The sequence below is a fragment of the Esox lucius genome, chromosome 12 (genome assembly GCF_011004845.1).
Source record: "Esox lucius isolate fEsoLuc1 chromosome 12, fEsoLuc1.pri, whole genome shotgun sequence".
In the NCBI taxonomy this organism is placed as follows: Eukaryota; Metazoa; Chordata; class Actinopteri; order Esociformes; family Esocidae; genus Esox; species Esox lucius.
In genome coordinates, this window is record NC_047580.1 from 18270167 (window position 1) to 18288901 (window position 18735).

At 48.1% G+C, this 18735-nt stretch overlaps 1 protein-coding gene across 5 annotated transcripts in view; it reads left to right on the plus strand.

Annotated features, from left to right (window-relative positions):
* si:ch211-218g4.2 (rho GTPase-activating protein 39) overlaps positions 1-18735 on the plus strand; it is a 65189-nt gene that overhangs the window by 41244 nt on the left and 5210 nt on the right. For 3 of the 5 annotated variants that reach the window (XM_010891842.3, XM_020051843.2, XM_020051844.2), the window contains 4 exons: positions 5191-6544; positions 11830-12460; positions 12947-13042; positions 18357-18430. In XM_010891842.3, the coding sequence (XP_010890144.1) occupies positions 5191-6544; positions 11830-12460; positions 12947-13042; positions 18357-18430 (2155 nt within the window). Of the gene's footprint in view, positions 1-1617; positions 2136-2437; positions 3908-5190; positions 6545-11829; positions 12461-12946; positions 13043-18356; positions 18431-18735 lie in introns of those variants that run through there. The other 2 variants (XM_020051845.2, XM_010891844.4) reach the window with 2 other exon arrangements.

Below are 18735 nucleotides of genomic sequence, written 5' to 3' on the forward strand. Positions count from 1 at the left end.
ATCACAACATGTTACACATCCCTCCAACGTTACTGTTCCTTCTCTGTACTCTCTCCCTCCATCTCAACTCAACACAAACTAACAGGGAGGATCTATCCCCTCAGCTCTGGCTGGTTCCACTTCATGATATCCTATTTATGGATTTGGTGCTGCAGAGTTCTGTGTCAGTCAGCCCTTACATCTCAGTAGAAATGGGTTAACATTCAAACTAGACAAGGCTGGACAATTGCATTTTGGGCCCTGGGGTACTTGCCCCACTGGCCTGTTTGAAATCTGTTCCGGAAACCGTATATAATGTACCATAACGACCCACGTGAAAACTGCCAGGTTGACTCATTCACCTTGTTGAGACTTCCGTTCTGACTCACTTAACCCACACACACACACACACACACACCTGTGTGACCACCGACGTCCAGACAAGGACACAGCACCCACACCTAGACATACAAACACTGTTCTATTCAACACGTAAACATACTACTGTTACGACACACACACACACACTTAATGTGGGATTTCCTCCCAGATGGTTCTCTGACTTATTTTGCGGAAGGGCTGTAATCAGGGAAGACATGATCATGGCTTGAGTAGCCCTGCCTGCTGACACGGCTGATAGGAGCTGGCTGGTGTGTCTCCCCACCCTGTAGGGATCTGATTATCTGAACACCATGGCAGGGCATTTCACAGTGTTCTGGGCCACCCCATGTAATGGCCCATCCAGCCAAGGAGATGGAGTGCCAAAGGCAGCCTCCATTTTGTTTATACTGGATGCCTCTGTAGTAGGGCCTGGCTGTTCACTGTCTGTTTATGTGGATTGTCTGTTTACGGCAGCGTTTGTATACAGCATGGCACAGTCTTCCAGATTCCTTATCAATGTCAGGATGATTGGTGTGTGTACAGTACTGTCATTTCTCCCACCTCTTATATCCTGGTCTTGTGAAAACAGTTTGTGCTGTAGGTTTATTAATATTCCACCCACATTTAGACATGATTAAAAAGACGGTTGGGGCAGAGGGTGAAAGTTGCTTCTCAGACTTTTCCGTACAGCTCTGAGAATGCTGGGTTTATTAAGGGTGACACATGGCACATTGTTTTCCTTCATCTCTAAGGGTGGGAAGTTAGAAGATAATGACAGTGGAGATTAGAGTCTGTTTAGGTTTCTCTGTGTGTGTGTGTGTGTGTGTGTACGTGTGTGTGTGTGTGTGTGTGTGTGTGTGAGCACGTGTATGTGTTGGAGCTCTCCTCCCTCTGGGAGTCTGAGGTTGTAGGCAGAAGTAGCAACTGTTTGGAGTAGCTCTGAAGGTGTCACTTCCCCTCAGGGTTCATTATTCACACCTGAATGCCCAGTCACAGCAGCCCTAACCTACCAGGCTGCCAACAGATGCTGTCATATCTCAGCTCGGTCTTGGTTGGCTGGTTCAAAGGTCATCTGCCACCACAGGGGTCAGCGTTAGCTTGTTTCATCACCAGAGGTCAGCGTATCTTTGTCTCAATGGAGAGGTGAAGATTGTGTGTCTTTCTGGGTTTCTGTTTTTTCCTGTGTTTGACGCTGAGAGACTTTGTCCATGTGACATTGTCTCATGTATGTATTTATTTCTGTTTCCCAATGTAAACTCTCTGTGAGGAGTGGGGATTCTGTCATTTTTTTCGGGCCTCAATCTGATGTGAACGTTACATTGGTATTTCCTGTTTTCACTGTGGGGAGACACCCTTTGAACTCTACAATGGACACTCCCCCAGGACAGCCCTACTCTCTTTTCTCAGGGCTGCAGCTCAGTTTTCCCAGCTGCCCTCAGAGTACCAACCACCTCACAGATTCACTCTTGTGTGTTTGTCTTTAATCAATATCTTGTTTATTTATTTCTTCAAGTAACGTTTTTGGACCTATTTTTAATTGAAGTGTTTCATTCCAAGACCTGTCCACATGGTAGCATCCCAGACGGCTGCAAACACCAACGACCTGAGAACGCGACACAACATGGAGGTGCCCCTGCCTGCTGGAAAGGCCTCCACTGTGTCCGAGTGACAGACAGAAGACACTGAGGGATGAGGAGGGGGGTTCCAGGCAGGGGAGGTGTCTGATAGCTTTATGACATGTGCTCCCTGACCATATAATCTTGACACGCCTTTGTGTGAGTACTTTTATAGGGTTCGTTGTTGTGCTGGGTATCTTGCCGTGGCTGCGTATTTGCTTTTATATAAGTGCCAGAGTCGTATATAAGTGCCAGAGTCGTATATAAGTGCCAGAGTCGTAAACAGGAAAATTGTTTTGGTAGTGGGACTTTTAAGAGAAGTAATGTCTCCATCTGATAACACACAGAGTAGAGGGAGCCCCGAGAGAGAGAGAGAGAGAGAGAGAGAGAGAGAGGGAGCAGGGAGGAGGAAGGGATGAAACAGAGAGGGAGGGAGGGAGGGAGGGAGGGGTGAAGGAGAGGAAGAACGGGGCTGGTTTGGTTCTGCCAGTCTCCATGTTGTCCATGGACCACAGACACCGTATTTTCTGTGCCAGTTTAGAATGTTGCTGACGTTTGGAGCCAAAAGATAGGAGCCAAAATGACTGGAATAGACCAGAATGTAAAGAAAGTGTAAAAGAGAAAGAGAGGCAAGGAATGCAAGAGAAGGTGAGAGTAGGGGATGTGGAACTTAATTGGATTAAAACATGGAGAAACTGAAGAAAAAATGAAAACGTGAAAGGGAGATTAACAAAACATTTGGTTTAAGAGTTGATATGGAGTGTTAAAAAAATTAATAGCCCTAAAAAAGGGAGCTTGGATATGGAAAGGGACACTGATAGATAAAAATAAATCTAATGAGACAGGGTGGTCAGAGTGAGAGGCAGACAGGGAGATAGAGAAAGTTGTAAAAATGCATGTATCTTCAGGACGAAAGAAAACTGTTTTATGGATGTTTGTATCTTTAAGAGGAGAGAAAGGATGTTTTAAGGATGTATGTATCTTTAAGAGGAGAGAAAGGATGTTTTAAGGATGTATGTATCTTTAAGAGGAGAGAAAGGATGTTTTAAGGATGTATGTGTCTTTAAGAGTAGAGAAAGGATGTTTTAAGGATGTATGTATCTTTAAGAGGAGAGAAAGGATGTTTTAAGGATGTATGTATTTTTAAGCGGAGAGAAAGGTTGTTTTAAGGATGTATGTATCTTTAAAACGAGAGAAAGGATGTTTTTTGGATGCATGTATCTTTAAGAGGAGAGAAAAGATGATTTAAGAATATATTTATCTTTAAGACAAGAACAGTGGGAAGTACTACAGAACTGTCTGGGGAGTGATAGAAGCTTTTCTGTTCTCGGCAAATCTTTGTGAGAAAGAGAGAGGTGTTTGCATGAGAGGTGGATGGAGACATAGGGATCTAAAATACCTTGTGCAGAAGGTGTAGACGGTTCTGAAGTAGCCAGCGATAAAAAGAGCTTGTAGTGATGGTGAAACAGAGTAGTACTGTAGAAGTGTGACTGTATCACATAGGAAGCTCTGTGTGGCTCAGTTGTTTTACATGCTGACAGTATCTGATAGAAGCGAAAGGCACATTCCATCTACTGTAACACAGCTACAGCACCGGTCCCGCCTTTCTTTCCTCCCTCTCTCTCTCTCTCTATCCTCTTTACACTCCCTCTCAACAACTCCACAATTAAAAGTAGACGCTGGCGGTCTACAATTAGTAGTAGCTGTAAGATCTCTGGAGCCCATTGGTGCCATTGTGTTTCACTGGAGACCCAGCGGGACCTGGTGGGTTTGAAGACGCTGGCAGAATTAGAAAAGCATCCTCCTTCTGGGACTCGCTGGCAGAGGTCGGCACTTGTTTGTTTTGTTCTTGTCGAGGAGGTAGTGAAACAGGGTTCTGAGAGGAAGCGTTGTAGCATGCCAATGGGACAGGGACACACTGGTTAGTTCTGGTAAGTTACCTTTTGATCTGTTGGGTGTGTCTAAGACGTCCCCCCCCACACACACACACACACACACACACACACGCTACCTCTGCAGTGTGTCAGTCCCCTCTGTGTCCGCCTATGGGGGATGTGTTGGTGGGTTTGTGGAGGTGGGGTTTGACTGTACTTATGCTGCTTTTCCAGCAGATGTTAAGCTGTCGTCTGAGGTTCTTGGAAGAAAGGGTCTGTTGTGACGGAAGGAGGGTGGAGGATGGAGTTGAGTGCTGGTTACATTAGGTGGGGACTGAGTGAGAGATTATCAGGTTGCTTGTGGTGGGCGCAGTGCAGGGCTGTAAGCAGGATCTGTGGTCAGAACCACTAATGGACCAGAACACCCAGGGCAGTGATGTAGGATTAGGGACTGAAATGCCACTAGGAGAACTGGGAAGCACAGCCCGGAGTGTGGTTGGGGGGTGATGTGTGTGTGTGTGTGTGTGTGTGTGTGCGTGCGCCTGCGCGTGTATGCTGGTGGGAGGGGGTAAATAGGTCTTTAGTTTTGACTGCTTGACTTGGCGGACTGTAATATGAAGTGGCTGGATTCCGGTTTTCCCCAGTGTAGAGACCTTTCCTGTTTCTCTTCCAAACAAGGCCATGATGTTCTAGAATATTATTGTTTGTGTGTGTGGGTGTGTGGGTATTCCTGTTTGATAAGCTGAGTAAGGGTTTTGTTAAGAAAGGTGTTTCCATTGTTTCGTTGTGACACTCTTGAGGAAGATGGATTTAGTTTCTGTGCCCTGATTACAGTATGTACTCCCAATATGGTCTTGTTGTTGAAAACCAGGAAAGTCTCACAGCTTCAGAGTCACACTGTGTTAGACCCAATCCACTGCAAGTCTCTTCTCCATCTCACACTCTTACAATACCACAATAGCAGGCACACTGTTGACACTCAGTTTGTCAAGTAGGCACTCAGTTTGTCTTTCACGCATACCATGGTTGGCACTACTGGTAAACCAAGACCACTCTCTGACCTGTGTATTGTCAGAGGGTGTAAAACCTCTTACCAAAAGGTGGAATGTGCAGGATTGATTCCTGCCAGGTCTGGCATCCATGCAGACAACAGATACCTTCTTTTCAGTTAAATAGCAAAGATGGCTTTGAACCAGTCACCTGTTCTCCCACCAAACATGTTTACTAGTTATATTGGGGTGCTGGGTACATAGGGGTATATTGTAATACTCATATATATTATAATTTTCTTTCTGTGTTTTGGTGTCCTTTTAATATGTATATTTTTATTTTTGTTCCAGGGAACCAAGTCAAAGATGGCAGCCTGCTCCAGGGTCGAAGGCAGCCATGTTGGTGAAGGTGAACAGCATTGGAAAGAGCCAGTCGGCGTTGCCCGCTAGCAACCTGAACCTCCTCCATCATAACCTCAGCCCTGGGAGCCCTGGTGTATACAAGGTCCACTCAGACAGACCCGGCACTACAGGCAAGATGGCTGCTCCTGTGGACCCAAAGCAAGCCCTTCACCTCAAAAAGGGAGACAATGGTAACTTCTGCCTGGTGATGCCGTCCAGCGGCAGCCAGGTTTTCCAGACCCCCCGGCCCTCCTCGCCCCAGTACGGTGGAACGCCACCCATCTACGATGAACCGCCCGTGGATCCACCCATCTACGACGAGCCCCCCATGGAGGTCGAGGTGGAGGGGGCCCACCTCCTGAACAGGCCCTTCACCCCAACCGCCAGCCTGCAGAGGGTGCGCCAGACTCAGCCCCAGACTCAGCCCCAGACCCAGCAGCAGCCCAAACTTCTCCAGTACCCAGACTCCCACCTGGGCTCCAAACACAAGAGGAACCTGTCGGCCACAGAGTACAGCCCCGCCGGACGGGAGTGCATCAGGCACATGGTCAACGTGGACCCGGCCGCATGCAAGCAGAGCCCCTTATCCCAGCCCGTCCAGGCGAGCCAAGGCCCTGCCCTGGACACCGAACTTCCTCCCTCCCCGGGCGGATCCCAGCCCAGGCCCAAGGAAGTGAGCCTGGAGAAGAAGCAGTCGTGGCGTCTTCTGGAGGCCAGCGTGAGAAAGAACATGGAGGCCAGGCACAGCCGGCAGAACAGCCTGGCCTCCCAGGAGTACCCGGCGCCGGCCGCCGTCACCTACCAGGACTCGGGCTACTCCACGGGGCCCTCGCCCAGCCTGAGGAGGAAGAACCGCAGGAGGGTCCTGGGTGGCGGCGGGGTGGGTGGCACATGCCAGGGGAGGCCAGGCTCCACGGGCAGCGGTGGCGAGCTCAGCGCCCTGAACGAGAAGCTGATGGCGGAGATGCGGGTGGCGGTGTGCCGCTCCAACACCCTGCGAGGCAGCAAGGCCAGTCTGGACACGGAGATGTCGGAAGGCTCCGCGCCTCGGCCCGGTTCGCCCCTTGACTCCCTCAAGAAGTTTGGGGGCCGCAGCGCTTCCCGTGAAGACATTAGTGCCAGTAACCACTCTCTATACCGGGCTGTAAGCGGGAGTAGCCACGGCAACCCGCCCCTCTCGCCCCTGGCCTCGGAGGGAATGGTGCGTCAGAAACGGACCTATGAGAAGGTGGACACTTTGGAGAAGAGTATCACAAGCCAGAACAGCCTGTCTTCTCCTGAATCCCCCATAACTCCCTCACAGGTACAGTACACCCTCCTCCTCCTACACCATCCGAACAGCCTTTGTACAGTAGAACAGACCGTCGTGCATGTTGACCTGTTAGGGAATGTGTTGGTGTTGCTGCGTAAAGGCCACAGTGGAGACATACGAACGGCCAATCTGCTCTTTACTCATCTGACTCTCTACCTTATATGACAGGGCGCGAGTTGACTAGCTTTGTTAGGTTCGTTAAAGCCGGTCAGACGGAATGTCTTCCATCAGTGTCTTTTCTGTCGCCCATCTCCTTCCACTTTCCCGTTGTTAGCTTTATAGACACTTCTAGGGAACTCCTGTTCTATTTTCTATGTTATGGAGATGTGGCATGTTCAGGCAGTGCGAAGGGAAGGCGTCGTGGGGCAGCAGTTGTGTTTCTGCCCTTCTTCTTTCTGGGATTCACCTCCCTCAGCCCTCAGCAGAAAAGAAGGGCCGATGTCGACATCCTGTCGCCGTAAGAACAATGTAGAAGAAAGCTGCTTGCTGTCAGTTTCCTGTTGCCAGTCTGCCCCGACTCACATTGGAGTTGTTTCTAATTACATGTTTTATCTGTTTTCCTGTGATAAAACAACAACCGCACATCAGACTTGGCTTCAAATACATGGTTATTTCACTGTCTGGTATGAAAAACGACTATGTTTCCTGTGTATTTTACAATTTTTAAAAACTCAACCCAAAACAAGTACTTTCATTTTAATGTTTTGTGCTTGACTGTATTTTAAGATATTTATTTTAAATACTTTGGTCCTTTCAAATACATTTTATGTGGATTTTTAATACATTTGAATATTAAACCGCTTGTCTTTCCCAAGAATAATCACTTCAAATCGAGGTGAAACCAATTTTTGAACCTAGGTTTGCTTCGTGTTGCCTCAGCGTGTGTGTTTGTGTGTAGGTTGGTGCGTTTGCGCTTAGGTTGCGTTGCCTGTTGTGGCCACCCGAGATGGTACCAAACCTCCGTTTTTTGCCTAGACGTTTTCAGAAATGAGTCTAAAAGCACACCCTGCACATACAAACTAAAAGGAGAGCACTAGGACTCACACAGGCTGATTATATGTTTGCGATAGACAGAAAAAACAAACACACGCAGGAGCTTTGATGGGGGCGAGCGCTCCTCTCCCCCACACGAGGTGTCGCTCAGCTCTCCAAATCCATAAGGTGGCTTAGTCACCTCCAGCAAGAAAACGCTGCATGGAGAAGCTGTTCTGCAGACGGAATGAGAGCGAAAGAAACAGAAAGAAAGCTTCCATTTGTTTCTCAGCATCCATATGTGAACCAGTGAGACAAAGATAAACCTCTACTCCAGTGGAACCCCATCCTCTGTTTTATGTCAGTGCCTCTCTGAAGATTGAGAGCTGAAAACAGTATGGAACACTGAACCGTGTGGTCGTGATCATTACTGAACTAAACAACTAGGTCACCCAGCAGAGTGGGAAGTGGTAAGTACCAAACTACAAACCCTGGCTGAATCTTCTTGACTAGCCAGGAGGACCTTCACTACTACAGGAATGTGTGTGTGTATGACAGCGTATGTGTGCGTGTGCGTTAGTTCATATGGCGAGATGGAGTCCTGAAGGTAGGTGAACGGTAAACAGCCACCCAGGCAAAAATAAGAGATAGTCAGAATAGACAACCTGGGACTCGCTGCTCTTCCGTGTCTTAATCTGGCTGCACTGTAATGTTGTGTTGAGCTTAATCTGGCTGGACAGTAATGTTGTGTTGAGCTTAATCTGGCTGCACTGTAATGTTGTGTTGAGTTTAATCTGGCTGCACTGTAATGTTGTGTTGAGCTTAATCTGGCTGGACAGTAATGTTGTGTTGAGCTTAATCTGGCTGCACTGTAATGTTGTGCTGAGCTTAATCTGGCTGCACTGTAATGTTGTGTTGAGTTTAATCTGGCTGCACTGTAATGTTGTGTTGAGCTTAATCTGGCTGCACTGTAATGTTGTGTTGGGCTTAATCTGGCTGCACTGTAATGTTGTGCTGAGCTTAATCTGGCGGCACAGTAATGTTGTGCTGAGCTTAATCTGGCTGCACAGTAATGTTGTGCTGAGCTTAATCTGGCTGCACAGTAATGTTGTGCTGAGCTTAATCTGGCTGCACAGTAATGTTGTGCTGAGCTGGGTTGGACTTGGCTGGGCTTGAGGACTGTAATGTTGTGCTGAGCTGGGTTGGACTTGGCTGGGCTTGAGGACTGTAATGTTGTGCTGAGCTGGGTTGGACTTGGCTGGGCTTGAGGACTGTAATGTTGTGCTGAGCTGGGTTGGACTTGGCTAGGCTTGAGGACTGTGCAGTAATCAGAGCAGTACTGTTACGGTTATAGTGGGATGGATGTTAACTGCCTCTGTCTGTCAGCTGGGTGTTGTTGGTGACTCATTCAGTATGTGGGACTTATTTTCCCACACTATTGCTTAGTGGGGGTCATGCTAGCTCCCCTCTCATCTATTCTAGTCTAGCTGGGCCACCTCAGTCAACGACTGGACAATACTCCACCCGCTGCCCCTCGGTGGCCTCTGGACTGTGCAGATAAATGTCCCTATTAAACAAATCATTGTATTTGTTTAATACTCTGACTGAAAAAAAAACGTAATTGATTTATTGGTTTTCATTCCAGGACTATTTTTATTTCATAAAAGGGAAAACGGTGACCTCTGTTTCTGGCAGTCCAAACTAAAGCCATTCCCTCCCTTTTGGGGGCGGGGGAGGGAGGGGGGGGTGTTGTTGAATTTTTTTCTCAGACAATAGAGATTTAGGATTGAGGAGAGGTTCAGGCAGTCACACTTCCTGGAACAGAGTGGTTACTCCAGTAAATACAGTGCAACTCTGCCCAGCAACCACTACAAGACACCGGTCCTATAGTCACACATCCATGCCTGGTTCACTGGGCACAATGATTTAAATGTTTTACATTTTAGTTGTGCAGAGCCTCTTATCCAGAGGAATCTGAAGACACCTGGGGGGACAATAGGGACATTGGGATTATTTAAAATACAGTAAATAGCAAAACAACTCACCCTCCTTAAGTATTTTTAAATGTTTGTGCTTTACAAACTGTTATACATTTTTCTACTCCGTCTCCACAAAATACTTAGTGAAGTCACCGTGGGATTTTCTTTTCTAGTATTTACCTCCCTGAGTTACAACATGTTGGGAACACCTTTCACCTGTAGTGATTACATTTCTGAGTGGTCTTGGGTGATTATCTAAAAGGTTTACACACCTGGACAGTGCAACATTATTCCATCTATCCAACGTGAATGGCCTGAAAGCAGTTTTGTATTATGGATGGGCGCGTGGTCCCTGGTGTACATTTGCCATGTTATCCAATGTGTTCCTATATGAAACTCTTACGTAATGCAGATGAACACACTCACACAGACATGTGGAAATACAGTATGTTGGTGCAGAGGCGTGTTTCACTGTTCATTGTTAGTTCTGTGCGAGAGTAACTTGGCAAAGGCTGCCAATATTGTACAAAGAGACTTTGAGAGTCTGAGGCTGTATCTATATGTGGGTTGAAATGGCCTTCCTGAAATCTGGTTTATTGAAGCCGTGTCATTCTCTGCAGTATGGAGCCTCAATTAACACCCATGGAAATTTCTCTCCTAAAGGCCTCCAGCAAGAATGTCTGTCTTGAATGGAAAAATAAAGGGGGTTCTAAATTACCAGACATTAGTAATTAGCAGGACTGGTCGATAATAGTGGTTCTTTTGTCAAACACTAGTGTAAAAACTAACACAATTACGCAGGATTTATTTGAACACAATTTGTGGTCAATGTGGCATTAAGACTGGCTGTCCTCTTTTCTGGAGATTTGGGAACCAGTCCCAACAAGTTTTTGCCAGCCAACCTTTCTCTCTGTCTGTCTCTCTCTCTCATCCGTGTGCAAGTTGCCACTGTTCCTGGCTGCCTGTGGCTGGTTTAAAGGTGCCCAGGCCTGCCTGGGGAATAAAGAGGTGAAAGAGAGAGAGGTTGGGGCCAATCCTGAATACCCAAAGCCCAGAAAGCTTAATCTTGTGTCCTACCGGGTCTGCACCCAGTAATTCCCTCAGCCTTCCTCACGCTTAATTACCCAGCAAATGAGCCTTACACAACAGCTTTTTTCTCTTCCTCTGAGCACGTTTAACCAGCAACTTTGTTACGGTTACAACATCATGGCAACACAGTGTTGACCACTAAGACCTCTGTTTTCAGCTTACACCGATTTGCGACTGGTACCTCCATGGACACACGTTATATTGTGCGATTAATACAAATGATGTGGGTTTGGAGAAAGTCTGGTTTGGCCTGGAGGGGTCTTAGAGGGGCTTAGCTCTAGACCAGCTAGAATAGAGTTGGGAAGCTTTCTGCATGGGCTGTGGAAAAATACCCCAAGTTATACTGCTGCTGACCAAGAACCCACATGGTTCATATCACCATTCTGAATCGCTGCACGGCTGAAAAGATTCTCATGCCACTTTTGTTTTTAATATGACCACATTATGAAGCCCTAAATATATAGCAACGTATGTCTTTTAGGGCAACGCTTTGAAATGGGCCTACCCTCCCTTATTCCTTACCCCATACATCTTTGGAAGAACGTTGATGAAAGCCCTGATGCATGGAACTTGTGAGGCTAGGTCCTCTGTTTAAGAGATCTGTGTAACCTTTGCAAAATTTTGGAGATCACATTGGAAATATGACATCATATGATGCATCTAAATATAAGAGCCGAAACTGTATAACAAGGTTACTGAGGGTTATGACTGCATGCTTTGGTTCATGTAATTCAGTTTGGTGAGACATTAGTCCCGGTTCACAGATACATTCAGTTTTGCTAGGATTCAGATCAATTGATGTTCCAGAGAGATGTTTTTTTTTAAAGACATGATTTATTGCATGAAAGCAATTGGAGTAATGTTACTACATTAGGAATGTTTTAATTTTGATTTGGTTAAAGGGCCAGTGGCGCTGGAAGTGTTTTGAGTGAGGCAAAGGCATCCGCGGGGGCAATGGGGGGGTTAGGGTAGTGCAGAGAGCGTGGATGAATGTTGTGTTACAGTGTATAGTTCTTAATGGGAATTCCATATTGGGTCAGCTCTTTCTGAACTGGAGTCTGTGTAAGTGTTTCCTGGTTAGTAAATGGATCCAAAAAGCGCACGCACTGAAGCACGCAGACACACAAATGTCAGACACATACTTACCATGGACAGCCAGTAATGTAAATGTGAATTGTTAATGTCTTTGCCTTGCTTAATGGTACTCTGCCTTTCTCTCTGGGTCGTCCCCTTCAGGCAGGAACACTGGAGTCCAAGGCCCAGTCGGAGGTCTCATCACAAGTGGGAGGGAATGGTCACGGGGGCACCCGGAGTTCCTCCCATGGAGTAATCGTATCCGGAGGCGGAGGAGGAGGTGGAGGAAGAGGAAACCTGGGATACCAGTACCCGTACACCACCCTCTGCAAGCCTCCTCCAGATGCCAACATGGTGGACTGGGCGAGTAAGAATCTAAACCTGCACACTCAGGGCCTGTTCCGTCGCCGGGTCTCAATCGCCAACATGCTCTCCTGGAACAGGAGCTCCATCAAGAAGCCCATGCTGATCACCAGCGACCGCACCATCAAGAAAGAGGCCTGCGAGATGTTCAAGCTGGTCCAGGCCTACATGGGTGACCGGCCGGCACGCCTGGAGCGCCGACACGCTGCCCTGCTCGTGGTCACTAAGTGCTGGGGGATGCAAGGCCTGAGGGATGAGCTGTACATCCAGCTGGTCAGACAGACCACTGACAACTTGAATATGAGGAGCCTGGAGGCCGGCTGGGAACTCATGGCCATCAGTCTGGCCTTCTTCTCCCCCTCGCCCAAGTTCAGACGCTATTTGGAGGGCTACATCCAGAGACATCTGGAGCCCTCCAATGACAAGAAAAGTGAGTGGCTAAAGAGTTTCTTCTCTTTACACACTGTCTATATAGTACACTTATTGGGCCGATTTCGCTGACACAGATTGAGATTTCTGATTTTGCAGAAGCAGGTTGTGGGGTTGGTGAAGTTGTTTTCCTATAGCTGACAGTTTCTAGTGTTTTTTCTGGGAAATATGAATGTATTTGTTTGATTAGATTTGAGCACCCAGAGTGTTGTTTATGTTTCCTCCATTCCCCTGTGCTCAACAACAACCGGTTGATATTGGTTTTCCAGTTCTTATTATGTTGAACTAGAGCCAAGTCAAACAGGATGCAGCACTGGAAAAGTGAGACAAAAGAGAAAAGGAGGGGGAGTATGTGTCAAAGTTCAGAGCCCAGCGCAAAACGCCGTCAGCCCGTTTTCAGACCTATGTAGACTTTGAGGAGTGTCATTGTGATCCATCTTTAATAACATGTTGTCTTTCGGGGTCCTCCTGACAACGCCACGTACAGTCATGCAGCACATCGTGGAACAACAGGACATGAAGAACAAGAAGAATTCAAAGTCCCGGAAGAAGAGGAAACAGAACAATGAGGAGGAGGAAGAGGGTGAGTTTCACTGTGCAGCATTGGTTCATTCACACAGGAGAGGTGGGAGGGAGGATTCACCCCACGCTGTCACCCCCTCACCCCCGCCGAATGTCTCCCTCCACCAGGGATGGATCACTGAATGTATAGCGCATTAGTATAGCATGTCTATCAGCACTTGAGTCTGTAAAAGAGAGTAACCGGACCAAGGAGTCCTGAGAACCAGAATCCTGTGCTATATCCCTGTGCAGGTTATACGAAGGAATTAGCAAGCTGGTTGCTATGCATGTTGTAGAGTCTGTAATTATCGGGACAGTGAAAAGTTTTTGTTACCCCAAACGTGCAGATTTTAAATCAAACAATGACTGTCACTGAGGTTTTCATTCTCGCCTTTCACTTGAGTGTAGTTGTGAGTTTCTCCATTTACGAACGATCCCATTTCTTCATACACAGTCACGGAGCGCTGGTAAACCGTATCTGCTTGTTTTATCTATGCCTCTCTTACAACAAACCTCTGCTACTGCCTGTGGGATTGTTCAACAGCCACGCTCTCAGGGCTCAACCGTTCCACTTGATTGGATTTCAGGGTGTCGGTTTTTGCGTGTTCATTTGACCATCAGGTGGCTCCCCACAGCTCCGACCCAGAGTGGTGGCTGGTCTCATGACTCCTGGCACTGCAGTAGAAACCATACAGTCAGACTCCACATCTACACTGGGGTGTTGTGTGAAGACAGAGGAACAACTTGGTATGGGAGTGCCTTAGCACTGGAGGCTTGGGCCATCCGCATGCTATCACAGATTCACAACCCCAGTCTCAGAGAGTAACCCCACAGCACAGTATCATGTGATCAAGGCCCCGGTCTCAGAGAGTAACCCCACAGCACAGCATCATGTGACCAAGGCCCCGTTCTCAGAGAGTAACCCCACAGCACAGCATCATGTGACCAAGGCCCCGGTCTCAGAGATGTGTCAAGGCGAGGGAGGTGGCATCTTTGTGAGCCTCACCAGCTGCCTCCCTGAGCCCAGGCTGCTGAGTGAGCATTGTTCTGGGTGCCAGTTTGGGGCCTTGGATCCAACTCCTCATCAAAAGAGGAGAAAGGGGTTTGTTTTGGCAGTGCCCGACCTCTCAGTGGCATGTCTAAGAGCGTGTGGCTGACAATGGGGCTGGCCCATGGGCTCTAGGCTGGGGAGGCCTGATCAGCCCATCACTGTGGTGACCTCAGTGGGCATCATGGGAAAGAAACATTGGACTAGCCCAGCTAGAGCCCTGGGAAGGGGGAGTGGGGGGCCTCCTGCTCTCCGTGGAGGATTAAATGTTGGCCGTTACACCACCACCTATTGGAATGCAAATACTCCCTTTATGTTTCCTTTGTATCTGGCTGTCACTGGTTAGCATTGGATGTATGGATGGCTTCAGAAGCTGGGCTGAAGCTCAGGCCACTGACGCAGGCTACCAGTGGCGAGTAATGAAGAGACTGTTGTTGTTACATGTCACCTGCTTTACACAGGCACCCATCCCCCACATCCCCCCATCCCCTTTTTATGTCATGCATCTAAACACATTCGGGCACAGACTGATACACTGATGTCCACGTAGCAACTCCATCACCCAGGTCACGTTTGTTGTCCCTGTCCTCCTTGTCTGCCTCCGTGTGGCATTATACAGCCCATACGCCCCCAGGCGGTGCTAAGCCAAGTCACGACTCTCTCTCGGTTCTGGGTCTTAGAGCTGACATGGCTGTTGGCGACTTCACAACGAGATGTTACAAACCAACACTGTTTCTGGTCCCTCGGGTGTCATGGCATGGGTGATTGAAGCACAGAATTTGCACTGCACTTATTTCGTTTGCCAGGTTGTGAGAGGATCATCAACAAAACAGAAGTGTTGGGGACGGACAATGAGGCTGTTTCCCAAAACGATGCATCCCATCTCCAACAGTGGGATTCAGTGGGGTTCATACCAGCCTGCCCCCTCTGTCCTGCCGTCCTGGCCGGTTGCCTCAGGAAAGTCCTTACATACACATAAGAAGGGAACTGAGTCCACGGCTCCCACATGCTTGTCATTCCAATGCTAACATGAGACAGGAGAAGAAGGAATGAGGGGAAATATAATAAGTGTACCACAGCAACAATCAGACATTAAAGACATGGGGGGAGGAGTGAGGAGAGGCGTGAGGAGACAAGTGAGTAGAGGGAATAATGTATGGAAGAAAGAACACATTGAAGCAGGTGTGCCCAGCAACATTCCTGAGCCAGAGCAGTTCTTCAGCAGAGTTACAGATCAGAGACAGGGCTTCCTCTGAAACAGGGCTGCCTCCTAAACATGTGTTTTTACAGCCAGATCAAATAGAGCGTGCCTACAAAACTCCTATATAACTCTCCCTTTTTGCTTTTCTGTTAGAAAGCTGTGTTTGAACATGTCAACGAAACTGTAAACACGGCAAGGAATCAAAGGTAGAGGGTTTTTTCTGGACTGAGGACTGTGTGACCTGTCACCTCTCAGACTGTCCCTGTTGAGGCCCGCTCGGCCCTGTGCTCTGACCGCTATGTTCTCCTAGGACCAATAACCTAGTAGTATGCCGTTTTGGGACTGCTTTTCAACTGACAAGGTGGTACTGTAACTCCAGTGCTTTTCAACTGACACGGTGGTACAGTAACTCCAGTGCTTTTCAACTGACACGGTGGTACAGTAACTCCAGTGCTTTTCAACTGACACGGTGGTACTGTAACTCCAGTGCTTTTCAACTGACACGGTGGTACAGTAACTCCAGTGCTTTTCAACTGACACGGTGGTACAGTAACTCCACTGCTTTTTAACTGACACGGCGGTACAGTAACTCCAGTGCTTTTCAACTGACACGGTGGTACAGTAACTCCAGTGCTTTTCAACTGACACGGTGGTACTGTAACTCCAGTGCTTTTCTACTGACACGGTGGTACTGTAACTCCAGTGCTTTTCAACTGACACGGTGGTACTGTAACTCCAGTGCTTTTCAACTGACACGGTGGTACAGTAACTCCAGTGCTTTTCAACTGACACGGTGGTACAGTAACTCCACTGCTTTTTAACTGACACGGCGGTACAGTAACTCCAGTGCTTTTCAACTGACACGGTGGTACAGTAACTCCAGTGCTTTTCAACTGACACGGTGGTACTGTAACTCCAGTGCTTTTCTACTGACACGGTGGTACTGTAACTCCAGTGCTTTTCAACTGACACGGTGGTACAGTAACTCCAGTGCTTTTCAACTGACACGGTGGTCATAGTAACTCCAATGCTTTTCAACTGACACTGTGGTACAGTAACTCCAGTGCTTTTCAACTGACAAGGTGGTACAGTAACTCAAGTGCTTTTCAACTGACACTGCGGTACAGTAACTCCAGTGCTTTTCAACTGACAAGGTGGTACAGTAACTCCAGTGCTTTTCAACTGACACAGTGGTACTGTAACTCCAGTGCTTTTCAACTGACACGGTAGTACAGTAACTCCAGTGCTTTTCAACTGACACAGTGGTACTGTAACTCCAGTACTTTTCAACTGACACAGTGGTACTGTAACTTCAGTGCTTGGTCAAGCTGATGAAGGGAAGTCCTGGGTCATTGCCTTTTCCACTCTCCCACTCCTGGTTTCTGGGACCAGCCCAATTTGAGCCCTCCCTCAAATTCTCTATTTGTCCATGAGAACCATTTGATACCCACCCTCTCTCCTTCTGTCCAGGAAGCAGCAACGTTTGGCTGTGGTTAAATAACTTTTCTTCAGCATTGAAATCCATCTCATTCTCATCTTGGATGAGGAGAAAGAACAAGTCCAGTCCGCCTCTCCCCCTCCCGAAGTCTAGTCCCCCTCTCCCCCTCCTGAAGTCCAGTCCCCCTCTCCCCCTCCTGAAGTCCAGTCCCCCGCTCCCCCTCCTGAAGTCCAGTCCCCCTCTCCCCCTCCTGAAATCCAGTCCCCCTCTCCCCCTCCTGAAGTCCAGTCCCCCTCTCCCCCTCCTGAAATCCAGTCTCCTCTCCCCCTCCTGAAATCCAGTCTCCTCTCCCCCTCCTGAAATCCAGTCTCCTCTCCCCCTCCTGAAATCCAGTCTCCTCTCCCCCTCCTGAAATCCAGTCCCCTCACCTCCTCCTGAAATCCAGTCCCCTCTTCTCTTCCTGAAATCCAGTCCCCTCTCCCCCTCCTGAAGTCCAGTCCCCCTCTCCCCCTCCTGAAGTCCAGTCCCCCTCTCCCCCTCCTGAAGTCCAGTCCCCCTCTCCCCCTCCTGAAATCCAGTCCCCCTCTCCCCCTCCTGAAGTCCAGTCCCCCTCTCCCCCTCCTGAAATCCAGTCTCCTCTCCCCCTCCTGAAATCCAGTCTCCTCTCCCCCTCCTGAAATCCAGTCTCCTCTCCCCCTCCTGAAATCCAGTCTCCTCTCCCCCTCCTGAAATCCAGTCCCCTCACCTCCTCCTGAAATCCAGTCCCCTCTTCTCTTCCTGAAATCCAGTCCCCTCTCCTCCTCCTGAAATCCAGTCCCCTCTCCCCCTCCTGAAATCCAGTCCCCTCTCCTCCTCCTGAAATCAACACTCTGTCCATTCTCTGTGAGTCTTTTGATTTACGACAGAACACAATAATCACAAACCCTTTTAAAGCCTCACGTTTTTCTCATAGTCTGTAAACGCAGCTACCCTTAGCTAAATCTCCTACTTCGGCTTTGTTGCTGAGGACACACTTTCACCTGTTTGCCATAAATCTGCGTCATGCGAATGTTTCAGTAGTTGGCTCTGCTGCCAAGATGCACTAGTTCTCACAGAGTTTGGAAAACAGAAAGAATGTGTAGTGCCTCTATCGTTTATTCTGTGCAGCCCTAAGGTATTATGGGTCTGATACACAATATTATGGGTACCAGTAAAAGTAGAAGCAGTTGAAGACCAAGTAAAAATGCAGATGCAGTGATGATAGCAGTAATAGTGCAGTAATTTCAGAAGAAGCACTGGCTTTGGTAGTAATACATTGCGCTAGTCATGGGTTGCACCAGGGGCAGTAGTAGTGTTTCAGATCTGCGTGGCTTAACCTTGAGGTACAGGACCTCTCAACAGTGCTGTAAGCTGGGTAATATTACACCATGGTGACTGAGTTTCTCCTGGAATATGCAGAGCTGATATCCAAAGGAACCTGTAGTGGACAGATTTAGTTTTGATGATTCATCGGTAAAAGGATATTTTGGCAGGGCTTCATCCCCTCAAATAAATAAAAACGCTTCTACACTAACGATGTTGACATGCAGGCAGACAGAAAACAGCAACGGATTGTGTTACCCGCCTCAGGATTGGTCAGTAATGGTGTCTGTCATTGCCTTTCTCTTCAGGCCTGCCTATCAGCACTTACGCCAAGTACTGCTACCGCAAGCTGCAGAAGGTCGCCATCACTGGGGGCAAAAAGGTAAGAAGGTCATCCTGAAAACAATATTTAAGGGCCAGGGAAGCGAGGGATGTCAAACAAGGACAGGGGGTGTTTGCTAATTCTCCCGGGCTGGACTGGATTGAGATGACATTTCCAGACCTTCTGTTGAGTGTAATACTCTGACGATCTGAAGTGATATGCGGACTGTAACTTTTCCAGCAGACAAAAAGGAGTGGAACATTCTATTGTTGTAATGAGTTACTGTTGCCCCTGAGGTTAGTCTCGGCTGTGAAGCGTAGCGACGACTGGAGCTTATCCATGTGTTTGTAATCATGGCACTGAGC